Source organism: Anomalospiza imberbis, chromosome 17 (assembly GCF_031753505.1).
Source record: "Anomalospiza imberbis isolate Cuckoo-Finch-1a 21T00152 chromosome 17, ASM3175350v1, whole genome shotgun sequence".
Classification (NCBI taxonomy): domain Eukaryota; kingdom Metazoa; phylum Chordata; class Aves; order Passeriformes; family Viduidae; genus Anomalospiza; species Anomalospiza imberbis.
This window is the reverse complement of record NC_089697.1, coordinates 14,595,639-14,611,574: the sequence shown is the minus strand read 5'-3', so window position 1 is coordinate 14,611,574 and position 15,936 is coordinate 14,595,639. Positions and strand designations below refer to the sequence as shown.

Here is a 15,936-nt window from a genome sequence, read left to right as displayed (position 1 = left end):
GCTAGACAACGAAACCTGGCTCTGTCTTTGTTGAAATATATATATATATATATATATACATACATGCACACATATACATATATACATACACACGTCTATCTATTCAGCTGTACTCCCAACTTAACTGTACCACAGAGTTTCTCCTTACCTCTTCCTACTGCATGAACATATGGTGGTGCTGCTCCCCGGATCTGAAAGCAAAGTGCTTCAGGACAATCAGGGATTTTAATAATCCTGCAGATAAATAACGGAGAAGAGAAAGCATGGTTTTAATTTAGACTGCCAGAGTTCTGGGCAGTTCTTAACAAAATCTTTCCTTGGTATTCACAACTGGGTTTGGATGAAAGTAAGCATCCACAGTGTTTACAAATAAATAACAAATAAACAGACCTGAAGAAATATACTCCATCTTCAATCTCCAAGGCAGATGGGAGATTCTATTTGTTAATTAGAATTTGTCACTTGTTAATTTATTACATCTTTAAGTCAATAAACACTTGACAGAAACTTTCTAAGGCATTTATATTCACTTCCACTTCTATGCAAACTTCAGTGCAGCTGTGCTGACCTGTATCAGTAGAGGATTTTTTTCCCACTAAAAAATTTTAAAGAAACAAAACAGACTGGACAAGACCTTCTGGACTAGAATTCAGCAACAAATGTTCACTGAGACCTTCAGTTCTATGGCACATTCTGGGATTACAGAATCTAACAATACACAAGACACTAACAAGGCCAGCTCTCATTATAAGAAACAGTAACAGACTAGAAAACTGTAAGGGCTGATATTGTTAGAGTCATCCAAAAATGAGTCAAGCTTTAATGGGTGGAAATCATTTTCCCATGCACATAATAGAGTGTGCGAAGCTTCACACCTGAGAAAGAATGACAATCCTTGTGATTCGATTTTGTTTGTACACAAGGAAACCAAAAGTTATCTGCAGTATAAAGACAATGCATGCCAACCTCTCCTAGCAGCCCAAGGGTCGTCACTAAAAACAAGCCATGAGTCTTGTACCTCTCATTTCTGTTATGTTTTCCTATTGAGTGGCTTCTGCCCAGCAAAGTGTTTACACAGGTTTCACTACAGCTGTAGAAGCACTGCTTAGTAACTGACATTTCTAAACAATCTTTTCTCTCTGCCCATCTTGGCACTTACTCCTTTGATTTGGTGGCTACCAGAAGCCTAAGTGGCCTTCGTGAGCAGAAGGACTGGGATAAGATGGTTTCCACTTCAGCAAACGGGCGTAGGAATACTAAATCCTCATTGATTGAATAGATTTTTCTTCCTGCTTGCAGGCCAGCCATCTGCAAAGGGAACAAACACCACAGAGCACTTTGGATCACTGGCAGCAAGTCTGAAAGCTCAGGCTTCAAGGTTCAACTGTTCCCTACTTATGGACATGTCACTCCTTCTTAAAGTTTTCTGAATTTACAGAAAACAAAGAAATTTCGCCAGTATTCTTAGAAATAGGCCACTCTACAGATGTATCTTAGTTTGTAATGGATAAATCTTAATACTTTTCTGCTACAAATTTTAAAGGGACTATTAAAATAGGAGACTATAAAAAAAAAAAACAAGAGGTGAGGGGACACAATTGAAAGCTAGAGCCCCATAATAGACTGGCTGTGATACCCAGTGAGATGCAGAAGTGTGACTTCCCACACCTTGGGCACAGGAGCTGTGGACAGTTTTCAGCCATCAACCTTGCAAAACCAACCTATATCCAGTCACGGAACTGGGTATAGGTTATCCAGTAAATGTAACCTAGTTTGAAATGGTGATAAGAACTGTCTCTGCTTTAAGTGAAGCACTAGCTCTTCATTAGCCTAAAAAGCCAGTAGATTTTAATTCCTAGGTTTTGCACCTAACTTTAGTTATTTGGCAATGGTCACAGATCCAATGGCAAGACTGAGATTCCCTACGGTGCCCACTGGACAATAGCCTCAAACACACCCCTTGATGCTCTCTACCAGTTAAAATGTAACACAGCAACATTTGGATTAGGTGTTAGGTATCAAGGAAACATTAAAATTTATTAAACCTTCCAGACTATAATTACTTCATATAACTTCAAGATTCAGCAGCTGGATTTCCTTCTAAATGTGGCAAACCCATTTCTATTCTGCCTGGAATCCACTGACAAGTTTCTTGACTTGAAAACACTACTCAAACATAGACTCTGGTTCAGGGAGATGCAGATTTAGCTCTTTGCTGGACCAGTATTATTAGACCAAGTTCAAAAAATGGGCTCATGGTCAAAGATTATCTTGAAAGATCAAGAAAAACATTCCTTAGAAAATGGTGTGCTGCTGTCCTCAAACACAACAGATTTGCAGGCTATTCCCCAAGCTTCCAGCCAAAAAAAGGGCAGAGGATTATCTGGCAGGCAATCTGCCAGGTTCACATCACAGTTTTAGATTAATAACAGTTTTGGCCAACCTATGTTGATTTTGAGCACTAGATAAAGCATAGGTTTGGTTTCTTTGGTGACCATAAACCAAATGAGAACCAAATTTCATTATATAACACTCAATTCAGTTCAAAATTCCTTCCCATGTGACATTTTCAACTTGCTAAAACCAATCTGTCCACTTCAGCTATTTCCATTAAGCAAGTCATCCAGGAGTTATTTGTAATCCAAAGGAGTAACCAACAAATTTTAACACTGACATTCAAAAATTCTGTAATAGTTTTCCAGGACTTTTAATTAGAAGCTCTGTCCTGTGTGCCACAATTTACTGTGAAACCCTTGACACATCATTTAGTCCTCTCTTATCTTCAGCAGTGTATCTGTGCCTTATGGAAGATCACACAGTGTGATCCACATAAGAATTCTGTCGGGCAAAATGGATGATTAAGAAATACTCAGATTCTAAGACATTTGGGCCATCTATGTGCTTCAAAGAAACAAAGCAAATATATTCTGTAGAACTCCTAAAAAATACCATGAAGAGAAATGACTGCATGCTTTTAAAGGGAAAAATAAAAATCTAAAAATACAGTTTTCATTCAAATAAATCTGTTTCCCATTAAACATCTTTGCTATCCCAAAAGAGTGTTACTTTCCCTCCCTCCTTAAATGAAAGTTGCTAAGGAACCTGAGGTAAGCTGTCATCACACAGATACTGCTCTCATCCTATCACTCACCAATAATTCAAGTCCCCCAGTAATGCCAAAGTACTTATCAATTTACAGAAACAGCTTATTACCAGGAATTGTAGAAGACAGCCATCTTCTATTAGCTGCCTTTAAAGGAAACAGATTTTAAAAGGATGGTTTCTAATTTTTCTAAGTATTGAAACATTCTTAGATACCAAAATATGAATGTGAGGTCCTACCTCGGCAGAAGACTCTCGTCGAACTGACTTAACCACAATTGCTTTGTTCTTTTCTTCTATGTCAAATCCATAGTCATCCTCTTCTGGTAAAATCTTAAACAGAGCACAATATTTACACACATTTATGCTTCATAAATATGGAGTTCACAGAAAAGGTGAAGACTGGAGATGAGAAATTAGACTTTTCATTGCAAGCCACAACTGATCTGGACTTCTGTCTTAAGATGGAAAGACCAGATCATTTGGTCTGACTGCCTACAAAACATGAGCCATAAAATTTAATCTTAGGTATTTCTGCATTGAGCCCTTAATAAATATTAAAGCAGATTTTCCAGAGTTACTCAGGTATGATCTGCCGTCTTTAAGAAGTCAAGAATCTATTCCCACCCTTGAGAGTTTTTTCCAGTGGTTAATCAATTCTTCTTTTAGAAACTGCATTTGATTTTAACTCCTAGCCCTACATCCTTCAATAGATCTTTCACTTTTGGATTATTTAATTCATCATTATTCAGTATTTTCCATTGGTTTTCTTCAATTATGCAAAGAATGTTGTATATTTTTTCAGTTTGTCAAGATTTATGTCCTTCAATGACAAATAATTTTGCAAGTAAATAAATACTAGTTCTTGTTTGAATCATGTTTTTCCAGACTCAAAGTACTTTGTTCCTTGGCATTTTAACAAGTATTTGCCAAGGGTTCTGTTGTTTTCTGTTTTCAAAGGCAAACTCTCCTGTGATAGAGCAAACTTAGATTAAGAGGGTGGGAAAACTTATCCGCTAAACAACTAGGATTTCATGGCAGTAGGAAAGCATATTTCAAAAGCCAGTGCTGAGGAAATTCCAATAAACCTCCTGTGGTGGGATCAGAGGATGGGAAGGATTAATGCCCTATCATGAGTATAGAGGCAAGCCGTGATGTTCCACAGGCAGCAAAGCCTCAGGATAACAGCTACTCATAATTGCTAAACACAGCATAAAGCAGAAGTCAGGCACAATTGTTTTGTGGATAAGTGTAATGAATTTACTGCGCTGCTTTCACAGGGTCTTCACAAGTCCCTTCACTCAAGGGACTGTTAATTTATGCATGCAAAAGAAAGCAGCTCATGACTTAAGCGTGACTACTACAGATTTGACACAAAACTGTGCCCTTAAGTAGGAGATTTTTTCCTCATCATGTGCTCTTCATTTGTTTTCTGTTTGAGACAGGACTGCATTTTGACAGAGGGTGACTGATGCACTTCAGAACTACAACAGCAGCATTCATATGGCTGAGAAAATGATGCCCTGAAATATCTGTGTTCTAACTTATATCTGAATTTACCTCACATACAAGCGTGTTTGAGTTCAAACTGGGCTTAAACTTGATGGCAGATCTCTTCTAAGAGAGTAGAGCTCATTACTTTTTCCTCCACCATGTCAACACTGTGATACCTGCTAAAACATCTCCAGCTCCCTTACACTCTTGCAAGGGCTTCTTGGGAATAGAAAGGGCTTGAACCGTGCACTGGAAACAGGTGGGAACTTCCATGCACTAGCACCTGTGTAAACTGTACATCCAAAACTCCCAATACAGCAGGATGGTCACAAGCTCCAGAAAGGGGCCTGCAACGTAAGGAATTCCTGTGCTCGTAGAGTAAGTTATGCAGTCTGTCTAACCAAAAAGTCAGAGGTATAGAAGTTGGAGATATACAGCAAAGCAGATCAAGAATTAGTAGCATTTATGCAGTGAAGAAAAACCTAGCTACACATGCAATTGCCCATTTTAATTCTACTCTCTCATTATTCTCCTCTATTATAAAACAATACCATTTTAGCACAAACATCAAGGTTTACACATTCATATATTTCTTACCAGAAGATTCTTTCCCAGGATGTTTTCCACGAGCTTGAAGTCATTACGCAATTGCTTGCCCTTGGAACTGGTGCCCTCCATCTCCTCATCAGCATAAAAGCGGAAATATAAGGATTCATCCTTAAATTCACTTTTCTCCAGGACTGGAAATTATATATATGAAATACATACATGCATTTACATGGAGGAAAAAAGAGAGAAACAGAGGAGAAAGTTAAAGGAAATTCTAAATATTTCCCCAATCTTTAGAGAACACAGACTGGATGCATCTCTATCAGTCAGTTCCTCAGCTCTGTATTTTAAAGCTTATTCTGTATTTTAGGACAAGAATTTTCTTCACAGTGCATAGTAGCTCATGACATGATGTGAGCTCCCTGGCATGCAGAATTTATATAAAATGCAAAAGATCCTCTTGGAAAGAAGATGCTACTCAAAACCTCACACTCCTTTCCTACATCCAAATGAATATAAAAGAACTATAAAAGGGGCAAAGAGGGGTAAAGGGGCTGTTTAAAAGCAGGTAAGATGTCCACACAGACTAAGGCTCAACCTTAAAAAGACAAATGAGAGGGAAATGAGATCTGTAAAATTCTAAAAGTTCTTCATCAGTTTTTCAAATACAAGACCTGGGGCCTTTAAATAAAAGACCAAGTGATGAGGAGCTCCTACATTCAACATGTACTTATGCAAAAGTCTTCCTTGACAAAGAATGCAATAAATGCCATAAGTTTGCATGGGCTCAGAACAGACCAAACTCTTTTAAAAAAGACCCTAACCATTCTTACATTACTATTAACTACTATGGAAGTTCTCCAGTAGTTATTTAAAATAATCTGCTCTCAGAAACACTATTCAAAATACAGTGAGCAAATGTTATCTATGACTAAAACTGAACGTTTCATTTGACAAACTATGTTTACTCTTAGGACTTGTATGTTCTATTTCACACTGATGCAGATGTGATTTGTTTCCTTCCCCTGTTTGGGGATGGATGATGTCTAATTTGGCAATTTGGCACTTCAAATTTGGATGCCATAGCACGGAGGATTGTGTTTATCCAAGACGCAAGAACTAGGCAATTTTACTTAACAGCTGATATTTTTGGGTGATATTTCAGGACAGCACTAGGCTTGTGCATTGCTCACATGGCTCTGGAAGAGATGCAGTGAAAAAACATGCTCCTTCTAGCTTGTCTAATCCCTTCAGTGCTTCCCATAACTATCAGTAAATGGCTTCCCTTGGGAAGGCACCAGGCCTAGCCATGTATTAGCTCGTGTACTGTGTTCTAGAAGGACCTGCACGAATGCCTGCAAATTGTGTACACAGCATGTATGACACAGCCTAGAATAGCTAATCTGACTGAAGAGCTCATTTCATTTGCTGGGGGTAGCAAATTGATGCATTACCATGATGCATGAAGCCGTTATTGCAGAGTCCCACGCCCAGTGTGACAGCTTCCTCCCGAGTCTGACAGTCTCCCTAGAAGCAGGACAATAATGTTACACCTCACATCATTTTCTAAGACAAATTACTCCCCCTTCCCCACTGCACAGCTTGCAGCTCTGAAATTAGCAGGATTATCTGTGTAGGGAACAATAGCAAGCCATTAAACCAGGTATCCCATTGCCCAAACACTTTTCATTCCTCCAGACAGCATCTCTCCCTCCTACAGGGACCAGAGGATCAAGGATGAGCACTGGAGAAAGATACCATATTATCTCAATGTAAAGATGTTTTATTTGAAATCAGAGTGTTGGATTTCAGGACCCATTAGTCACAGACAAGAAAACTCCTCCTTTGAAGCTGAGAGATCCCATCCATATTCAGCTCAAGGGAGAAAAAGCTAAGTATGTGAACTTCAAAGGTCAGACAGGTTAAAACTACAGTGGCAGTTTGCTTACACAGCAGGTTACAAAGGCTTCTGTTTCACACTACCTGAAGCCTTGAGTGTAGTCATTCAAAGCAGGTACCAAAGGTGACTTGCAAATTTACAGACTTCCCTGAAATAGCAGCCTTAAGCTTTACATCTACAAGTTAGTTAAATACAAGAAATGCCTAGTTTTCTCGATATATATGCTAATTTGCAGCCACAAGTGAAGACTTTACAAACATGGTTGTACTTTTTAGGCAGACAAGTGAGTTTTAAATAGTGCTGCTAAAAATCAGAAGGCACTACTGGTCGTACAAAGATTGTTAACACTGGTCCCTTGATGCAAGATGAGCAAAAGGACACAGGGGAACCTGGTGTCTTCGATCTCAGTGAGAGCAGCTGCTCAGCTCATTCCAGCAGGGAGGGCACCTGCTGCTTTGGCAACAGAAGCAATTTCAGTGTATTACTTTCAGTCCTATTTAACAAGAAGCTGTATCCTACACAAGTATTACACCTTTTCTCCCCTCCATCTGAAGAACTAAATACCCGAAAGCTCTCACAGCAGCTGCAGGGTAGTGTACTGACTTTGTTTTAAGCAAAAAATAAGTGTTTCAAGCACCCCCTGATCTTGTCAGCAGAACATCAGTCCGACTTCAAATGCTGCTAAAAAACTGCTAACCGTAGTTATTTGCCAAGCAAATGCTGGCAAAGCCCATCACTATGGTGTATCAGCATTATTTAAATACAGGATAGAACAGGATCAGCTCTGGCCAATCCACAGCACTACTAGCTTTTGTTAAATTGGCTGAGAGCAGAAAAGACACAACATTTACAAATTAAGAACTAAATACTGTTGTCTTGGTAGAAAAGGTATCAAGGCAGTTCTGAAAGAATTGCATGACCATGTAATCACACAAGGAAAGCCAAGAGAATAGCTTTAAGAAACCAAAAGTTTAACTTTTACTATGAACTAATTTCAAGTCTTCTCTCATTTGCAACATCCTGTCATGAGACAACACTCAACACTCACATGGTGTTATTTTATGGAATAAATGGGTAGTTTATTTTACAGAGACTGGCATTTAAAAATCCAATTCATTCTTTCAACTGTAAATAAACTGGAGGAGAAATGCCTTCTAATATTACCATCTTAAACCTTTAGCAGTCTCTGTTTGTTCTAGGCAACAAAGACTTTACATAGGAAGGGTCTAAACTAGAGTTGGCTACTCCTGATGTTACCTTGGCCTCAAAATTCCCCAATCAAAACAGCATTCTCCAATTAGAAAATATAGCTTTAATTCTTTCAGCTCACCAAGTACTTCTAAATGTTATGCAGGTATTTGTCCAAATACAATAAAGGGAGTAATGAAAATCTTCAGAAAATGGAGCCATCTACAATGATCAATCTTGACAAAATGTGTCTCAACCTTTTCATACAGAAACTAGATGTGAAAATAGATACACTAGTTTTGACGTGCTAACTTAGGTTTATTCCATACAGTCTCCGCATTTGAGTAATCAGAATTACAGAAACAGTTTACAGTTTACAGGCAGTGCCACAGTGAAGAAGCATGTCCAGAGCACATTACTGCTACTCTTATTACTACTGCCACCATTACAATTATTATTACTGCTGTCTAGTTTTGGTAATGACGTGATGTCTAAAGCCCTAATCATGGTGGCCTTGGGATGTGTAAACCCAGCAATTAAGATGGTCTCAGACCAAGACTGTTTACAGCTCCCTGGGAGGAGGAAAGAAAGCAGATGTACACAGGTAAGAACAGCAACCAAACCACTTTTAAATTTTCCACTGATAAATTGAAAAAGGAAATAATTTTAGGATTATGAAGTGCTTCTTAGCAAAGAGAGTATCCTAAAACCTTTCTTACCTGTGCAATAAGCCAGTCCACTAGTTTACTTGCAGGGATTACTGATTTGTATGTCTTTAGGTGGTAGTCACGGTCTCTAAATAAGAAAGAGAATTCAGGGAAAATCAGGACAAAAAGGTATACATTTTACACTCTAAACCTATATATACTATTGTGACCTACTACCAATAAGCAGACATCTTTTCTCTGTAGAAAGTTTTAAACTTCTCTAGCAGCTTGAATTAGGAAGATACTTCAGATCAACACAAAGCAGTGTTACTTAAAATTTCTCTAGATGTTGCTTCGAGCCATCTTCAGGGAGCTCACATTCCCACCAGAGGCAACCAGAAGATTCTTTTCACAGATGTCCTAACCTGCTGTTGTAACTCAGGTTAGAATACTGCCACCAGCAGTCCCACTAAAAATCACACTTTTCTGGCTGGAAATCATCCAGAATCTATTGACATCAAGCTTACATTTTTTGGCTCAATACCAGTCCCATCTATAGGCTTCAATAATTCTTCTCTAGCATTTACCTACTAATGTATTCATAGACAGGGACTCTACACATCCCCTCTGTGCCTCCTTTTTGTGAGGCTCATGGAATTAGGCAGCTTTTAGTCTATTTTGTCCAGAGAGATTTTCCACACTTGTTCAGATTTCACTTCCTTTAGTAAAATAACATGTAATAGCCAGACACAAATCTAATATGCAGCATCCTTTTATGGAATTAGATAATTTCAATCATTGTAAATAAGAAGGGTTGTGTCTAGCTCTTGTAACACAACTGGCACCAGCTCACACCCAGGCCTTGCAGAGAGCAGCACTGATTCTGCAAGAAGGAAAAGGAACCCTATTGTAACTTGATACTTTTTGCAGTTTTCTTCCATTTCTATTCTCAAAGCCATGGAGATGATTGATGGTTTTAGCCTTTTGTGAAATATTTCTAAAGAATTCTGATACAAATACAAGAGGTATATGTGGCTCAGGACATCAGGCTCTAACACCTTTCACCGCCAAGGTCACTGGATTTAATCCAATTTGGAAGATCATAAAAGCCATTTTAAGGCTATTTACTGGCCCATGTGAAATAAGTTTCATGGTCTTGATCCAGTTCCTAGTTCCACATCACAAAAGCCATTACCACAATTAATTTGCATTAATTGGCTCCCTCTCATTGAGAGTCTCAGTAGAGAGGCCAAATGCTGAAAGAGTATGAAGAATTAATTCCTCTCTCACCCTTGGGGTGGTCCTTGTATTTGAAGCTGGAGCTCCACTGGCATGACTGTAGAAGGAAGCACAGCCACTGAGGCTGTTTTACAGTCTGGATGGATCCATGAGGCAGACCAAGACAAGACTTTATTCTTCAGTTCTGTCAAATCAGCCTCTTTCATTAGCACCACACTATCCAATACTGCCTTTTTCCTAAGAATCTAATATTCAAACACCATCTAAAACCTGTTCTACCCAACCCTGTTCCTTTTACTAATCATCTACAGATACAAATATGTTGTGACTGGCTGTTGTAAATAAATACAGCAGAAATGTCTGTGTGTTTGCAGAATGCAGGGTGTGAGAAATTAGAAAGAAAAGGGGGACTTTCAGAGCTTGGAAAGAAAACAACAAAACATGACAGCATTTCCAGTAATGTGTCCTCAGAAAAAAAGCTTTCCTCATAGTGCTTACATACAATTTTCAACTTGTCTCCCAGTAATGTGTTAAACACAGCACAAATCTGTAGGAGTTTTCTGGGCAGATTTCCCCTCTAACACTCTTATCTTGGGAAAATGTACTTTTGAAATGTCAGCACAATAAAGGAAAACATTAAAATATTGAGCACTAATGAGTAGGGAGTTCCAGATGAGAATTAACTCTCAAAACTTTCCTAGAGATGCTGACAGTTTTGATAAGCTGCCATCAATCTTGATCCAAGGCCCAGTGCCATCTCTCAGTGAAAATTCAGCTGTACAACTCATGGACAAGAGGTCAGTTTTGTTGAATTTGGGAATCCAGCCATCTCCACTAGACGTTTTTTCTCTCTCATCAGTTTTTTATTTGTAAAAAATTAAGTTCTCCTAAGTGAAAATGCCGAATCTTCCATGCAGTTGTAGAACAACTACGGATTTCAGGGTGGTTTCCTTTATAGGCCAGAAATGTTCATCTGATGTACAGTAAGGTAAACAACATCTGAAAATCATCTCCTGGGCTCTGGGAAGAGTTACCTAGCAGAGGTAGGTAGGTAGGTAGGTATGTAGGAAGGTACCTTGGAGCCTATCTGAATTCTTTAGCAGTTATTTATACAGATCCAAGTTCTTAAGAATCCTCACAAAACTTTCATGGTTTCTTCAAATTACAGCTTCAGCTTTTATTCTGCTTCAGACTGGTTTTTGTTTGTTTAGGGTCCTCCAAATGACAGAATCCTAGCACCACACTGGAATCTGTTTACATCACTTCAGCATCTGTTGACATTTTCTATAACCCAAATAATACAGCAACTACAATCCCCACCACATGATCTGCCCTGAATCAGAGCCACTGTAACCATACCCAGCTGCTCACTCTCCCTGAATCCCCAGTTCCAACATCCCCCTAGCAGCAGCACTGCAACTACAGATCTAAGCTGTAGAGATGCAAGGGCAGTAGAAGAACCAAGAAAATTCAGAAAATTATTGCTCACAGTAAGTAACAAGAAAGACTCCAATAGTAACACCATCCTTTTAACAAAGCCAGATAATAAATACAAAGGGATCACGAAGGGGAGCTTACTTGACCACTGGAGTATACAGGCAGTGCAGTCGGCAGTACAGCCTCACCCCCTGAAGAATGGAAGATGCAGAGTGTTAGCAGCTTTTTCCTTTTCAAAGAAACACTGACTAGCTAATGCTAACAAAACCTGGACACTGATGTCTCTACTCAGCTGGAATTTTTTCTTTATTTAAATATTGATATTCAAAACAGTTTCTTTAGCCTTTCCGTCAAACATTCTTTCTTCTTTCCTGGCTTCCAACAGCCAAAAATGTGGTTTTACCTCTAATCACCTCCATTCCAACATTTTCTCCATTAATCCTTCCTCACAATTAACCCATTAACCAATGTCCATATGAAAAAAACCAAATTTATTAAAAGGTATGTGGACAAATATGGGATCAACAGAACACATTTGACAAACAATTATTAGGAACAGTTAAATATTGATCTCTTCTATCCCCCTGAAGCAGAGCGCCCAGATTTGCAGCAGACATGTTATCACCTATTGTTTTAAAACCTTTTGTTACTCTACTGGGATTCCAATCAGCAGTCTTGGGTGCAGTCACAACTGTATTGGTGTTCATTACTAAACTCTGCTTCCTCTCCCTAATGTGAATGTCTCCTGTGGCATTAGGATAGACAGCTCAATATAACACAGATCAACAGCAATGGCAATCTCCCACACAACAGGTCAATGACATTCAGAGGGAGAGCAAACTTCTTGGTGCAAATCACAAAGTTCCAACTAAGAATGATAATACAAACCTTGGACACGATGTCTTCCAATTCACTTCTTGGCTTGTATGTTCCATCATCATAGCGAAATCTGTACATCACCTGTTCATTCTTAAACTGGTGCTTATCTGAAACTAAAACATCAGCATGACAATTTAAATTGTCTTTTGTCCCCACCATGTTCTTTATAGGCCAGTTGGTAAAAATTGGATTTTTAAAATTTTACATCAGATTCAGGTAATGTATGTCTGTGGAAACAGTCCTAGTGAAGGGAATTGGGAACATCTGACCTTTTTCGATGAGTTTTGAACAAAGTGTTGCAAATTCCCACAATAGTTATCAGAGCACTTACAGCCATTTTTGCAGTTGACCCATCTACAGTATTCCTTTGAGGTGCATTTTGCAGCTAAACTCACCTGAATGCTGAAATCGGGATATTTGCTGTTTAATTAGAGTAGGATTGTGTTGCTCTGTCTGCATAACACAATATGGAAACAGTAGGAAACAGCAGGAGAAATCTGAATTTAAACAATGTAACCTGGATAACGACATTTTAGTAGAAATGCAGGTAGCACAGAAAATTTTCAAACAAGCATACTTCAGTCATGCAGCACTTTTGTATGTGCTGTCTTACCCTTCTAGAACACCTCATCACAACACTTCAAGGTCATCAGCTGGATGAGATGAAGAAATACGGTCCCTCACTATTTTAAAGAAAGACATTCATGCCAAATGAGCTGGATACACAACAAACCCTCCATTATCTCTTTCTTTTGCGACAAGCAGAGTCATTTGAACGACCCATCACCTGTGCCCTGGTCTAAAAGAACACTGCTCCACTCTTCTCTGGATTGCTGATGTCCCATGTGCAAAGCTGTATTTATGGACTTTAACACATTTTCAAATGCACACAGTACAAAGGAATATACACGTGATATACACCCCAACTAAGATGTTGCAAAGAAATCAAGCAACTGCAGACACAAACACTTTCTGGATACCAAACAATTCTCTTTTCATGGTATAAATTTGGCCACTCATTAATCCCAAAAATCACTAAACATTTTGAGGATTTGATGGGTATGGCAGCAGAAAGTATTTGAACATCATGTGAACAGCTTCAGTAAGTTTCCCAGTAAGTACCCTTATTTCCAGGGTATTACTGAAATCTGTTATCTTTTTATGACATGGCACACTCACCATGATGAATGATTCCATTTTCCAATAGTGCCTGTCCCAGGTTGACCCCTTCCTCAGGTTTGCTAATCTCTCCAATCTCACTGAGCCAGGATACAAACTCGCTGCAAAGGGGAGCAGAACACACACAGTCAGCTCCAAGTGGCACTTGCCTCTGTGAGTCATCAGCCAACCACAGGAGACTCTCCTTGAAACAAGTGTGAAAACTGTTGTAAGCAATGGTACCTCTACCCAGTAGCTTCACTTCCTACATTCCTGGAGGAAATGCTCTGCAGAAGATTTAGCCTCTTCCCATCACTGCCTTAAGCTCACTGACAGTGTGCACACAAAAGGAAAGATGGCACGGCTATGTCTGTAAGGATGATGCAAATCCTTATCTTATGGAGCAATCCAGACAGCCATGGGAGAAAAGGTTAGCAAGTAAGATTAAGTGAGGACCCTAAATCAAGTTCAACAGTAGGGTATCCTCCTTTTCCAGCTACTTCTTCCCAAGTTACCTGTCCAAGTAGTGTTCATGATTTGACTTAATTATACATGCTCATCTTCTTTCACTGGGTCTGATTTCTGTCCCCAGCCCCATGGTGTAATTGGATTGGCTTTAATGCAGTCGAGTAGGATTTAGGACAGAAGACTCAACCTACTGAATTCAAGCAGTACAGAGCAATAACAGATAGCATGAGTCCCACTGACAGGTTAATTTAAGGTCATTTTCTGAAGGTGGTGCCTGGCAGATTACATACAGCATGCTTCTAATTTATACACAGAAGATGCTAAATCTCATCTGCTGCTCATGCAGCATGAAACAAAACCTCTCTGCTGAGGGGCAGAGCTGCACATATAGGCAGAATAAAAGCCAAAAAATGGACAGATATGTAGAATGCTATTCATTAGAAAGGAAGTGCAAAAAAGCAGCTATAGCAAGCCTGATTAATCCAGCTCTGTCAGAATCCCAGAGGACTGAGCTGTTTGCCAGGTTAATTAGCAATTATGCTAGAAATGTGTTACAGTCATGGAGAAGAACAAAATGAATGTATGAAAGTAGAGCAACTTATGGGAAATGTGAGTTCAATAAAACACTTGGGCGATTGCCAGTGTGCAGAAAGTTGCTGCTTAACAAAGCCAGTATCCATGTCTCCACTTGTGGGCTTTAACTGAAGTATTTTTAATCTCTTTGTATTTATCAGCACTGACTGAACTAAGCTATAGGAATTATTTGCATTTTGCCTTTAGAATAACAAAACAACTTCAGGACTGAAAACTCTGGCTTGCTGAGGGGCTACGCTGTAGCTGCCATAGTATAGAAAAAGCAGCAGAATCTATTCAACTATGCCAGGAGATTCCCATGGAAACCAGTAGAGTTTTGTGAAGTCCCTAAAGCCAGAGTAGTGGCACAGGTGAGGCCACACCTTGAGTGCTGTGTCCAGTTCTGGCCCCTCAGTTTGGGAAGGACGTTGAGATGCTTGAGCACGTCCAGAAGAGGCAATGAGACTGGAGAAGGGCTGGGAACACAAACCCTGTGAGGAACAGCTGAGGGAGCTGGGGGTGCTCAGCCTGGAGAAAAGGAGACTTGGAGTGACCTTATCGCTCTCTACAGCTCCATGAAAGGTGGCTGGGGTCAGGTGGGGCTGGTCTCTTTCTCCAGGCAGCACTGACAGAACCAGAGGACACAGTCTCAAGCTGCCCCAAGGGAAATATAGATTGGGTATTAGGAAAAAGATTTTCACAGGAAGAGTCATAGTTTTTGAATGATCTGCCCGGGGAGGTGGTGGAGTCACCATCCCTGGATGTGTTTAAAAAAGTCTGGATGTGGCACTGGGTGCCAGGGTTTAGTTGAGGTGTTAAGGAATGGATTGGACTCAACTATCTTTAAGGTCTCTTCCAACCCACTCATTCTGTGAAATCTGTGAATTGTGAGGAGTCAAGCTATCTCCCAGGGGAAGTTCTTTTCACAATGATTCTGAACTGTTTCTGTAAGTACTTAAAAGCTGAAACAGAATATATAAACTGCAGAGGGAGGCAAAGTAAGAATGATCCTCCACCCTCACTACTAAGGACATAAGGCCTGCCTGCTGTGCAGGGCCCCATCATGGACCTGCTGCCAGGGACTGCAGCCATGGGAAGCACCCCAGGGAGAGGCCCTGTTGCTCTGTAGTTCCCCATCAAGAGCAATGGGTCATAGCACTTAAATGGTTGCCTAAAACTTCAGTGGAAGCTACCCTGTTACCTTTCCTGCTTCTTTTATTTGGATCTATCTCTGGAGTTTATGTGGACTGTAAATGTAAGGTTGATATAGTGATCCGAAATCGGAAAATAACTGAATGCTAC

General features: G+C 39.7%; 1 protein-coding gene across 9 annotated transcripts in view; it reads right to left on the bottom strand.

Annotated features, from left to right (window-relative positions):
* Positions 1 to 15,936, bottom strand: part of PREX1 (phosphatidylinositol-3,4,5-trisphosphate dependent Rac exchange factor 1) — a 122,775-nt gene that overhangs the window by 24,170 nt on the left and 82,669 nt on the right. For 7 of the 9 annotated variants that reach the window (XM_068208120.1, XM_068208118.1, XM_068208119.1 and 4 more), the window contains 10 exons: positions 13,615 to 13,715; positions 12,445 to 12,548; positions 11,698 to 11,747; positions 10,171 to 10,356; positions 8,953 to 9,028; positions 6,600 to 6,672; positions 5,194 to 5,336; positions 3,343 to 3,435; positions 1,160 to 1,308; positions 149 to 234 (listed from right to left, as the gene is read on the bottom strand). In XM_068208120.1, coding sequence (XP_068064221.1) covers positions 149 to 234; positions 1,160 to 1,308; positions 3,343 to 3,435; positions 5,194 to 5,336; positions 6,600 to 6,672; positions 8,953 to 9,028; positions 10,171 to 10,356; positions 11,698 to 11,747; positions 12,445 to 12,548; positions 13,615 to 13,715 — 1,061 coding nt within the window. The remainder of the gene's footprint in view (positions 1 to 148; positions 235 to 1,159; positions 1,309 to 3,342; positions 3,436 to 5,193; positions 5,337 to 6,599; positions 6,673 to 8,952; positions 9,029 to 10,170; positions 10,357 to 11,697; positions 11,748 to 12,444; positions 12,549 to 13,614; positions 13,716 to 15,936) is intronic. The other 2 variants (XM_068208124.1, XM_068208126.1) reach the window with 1 other exon arrangement.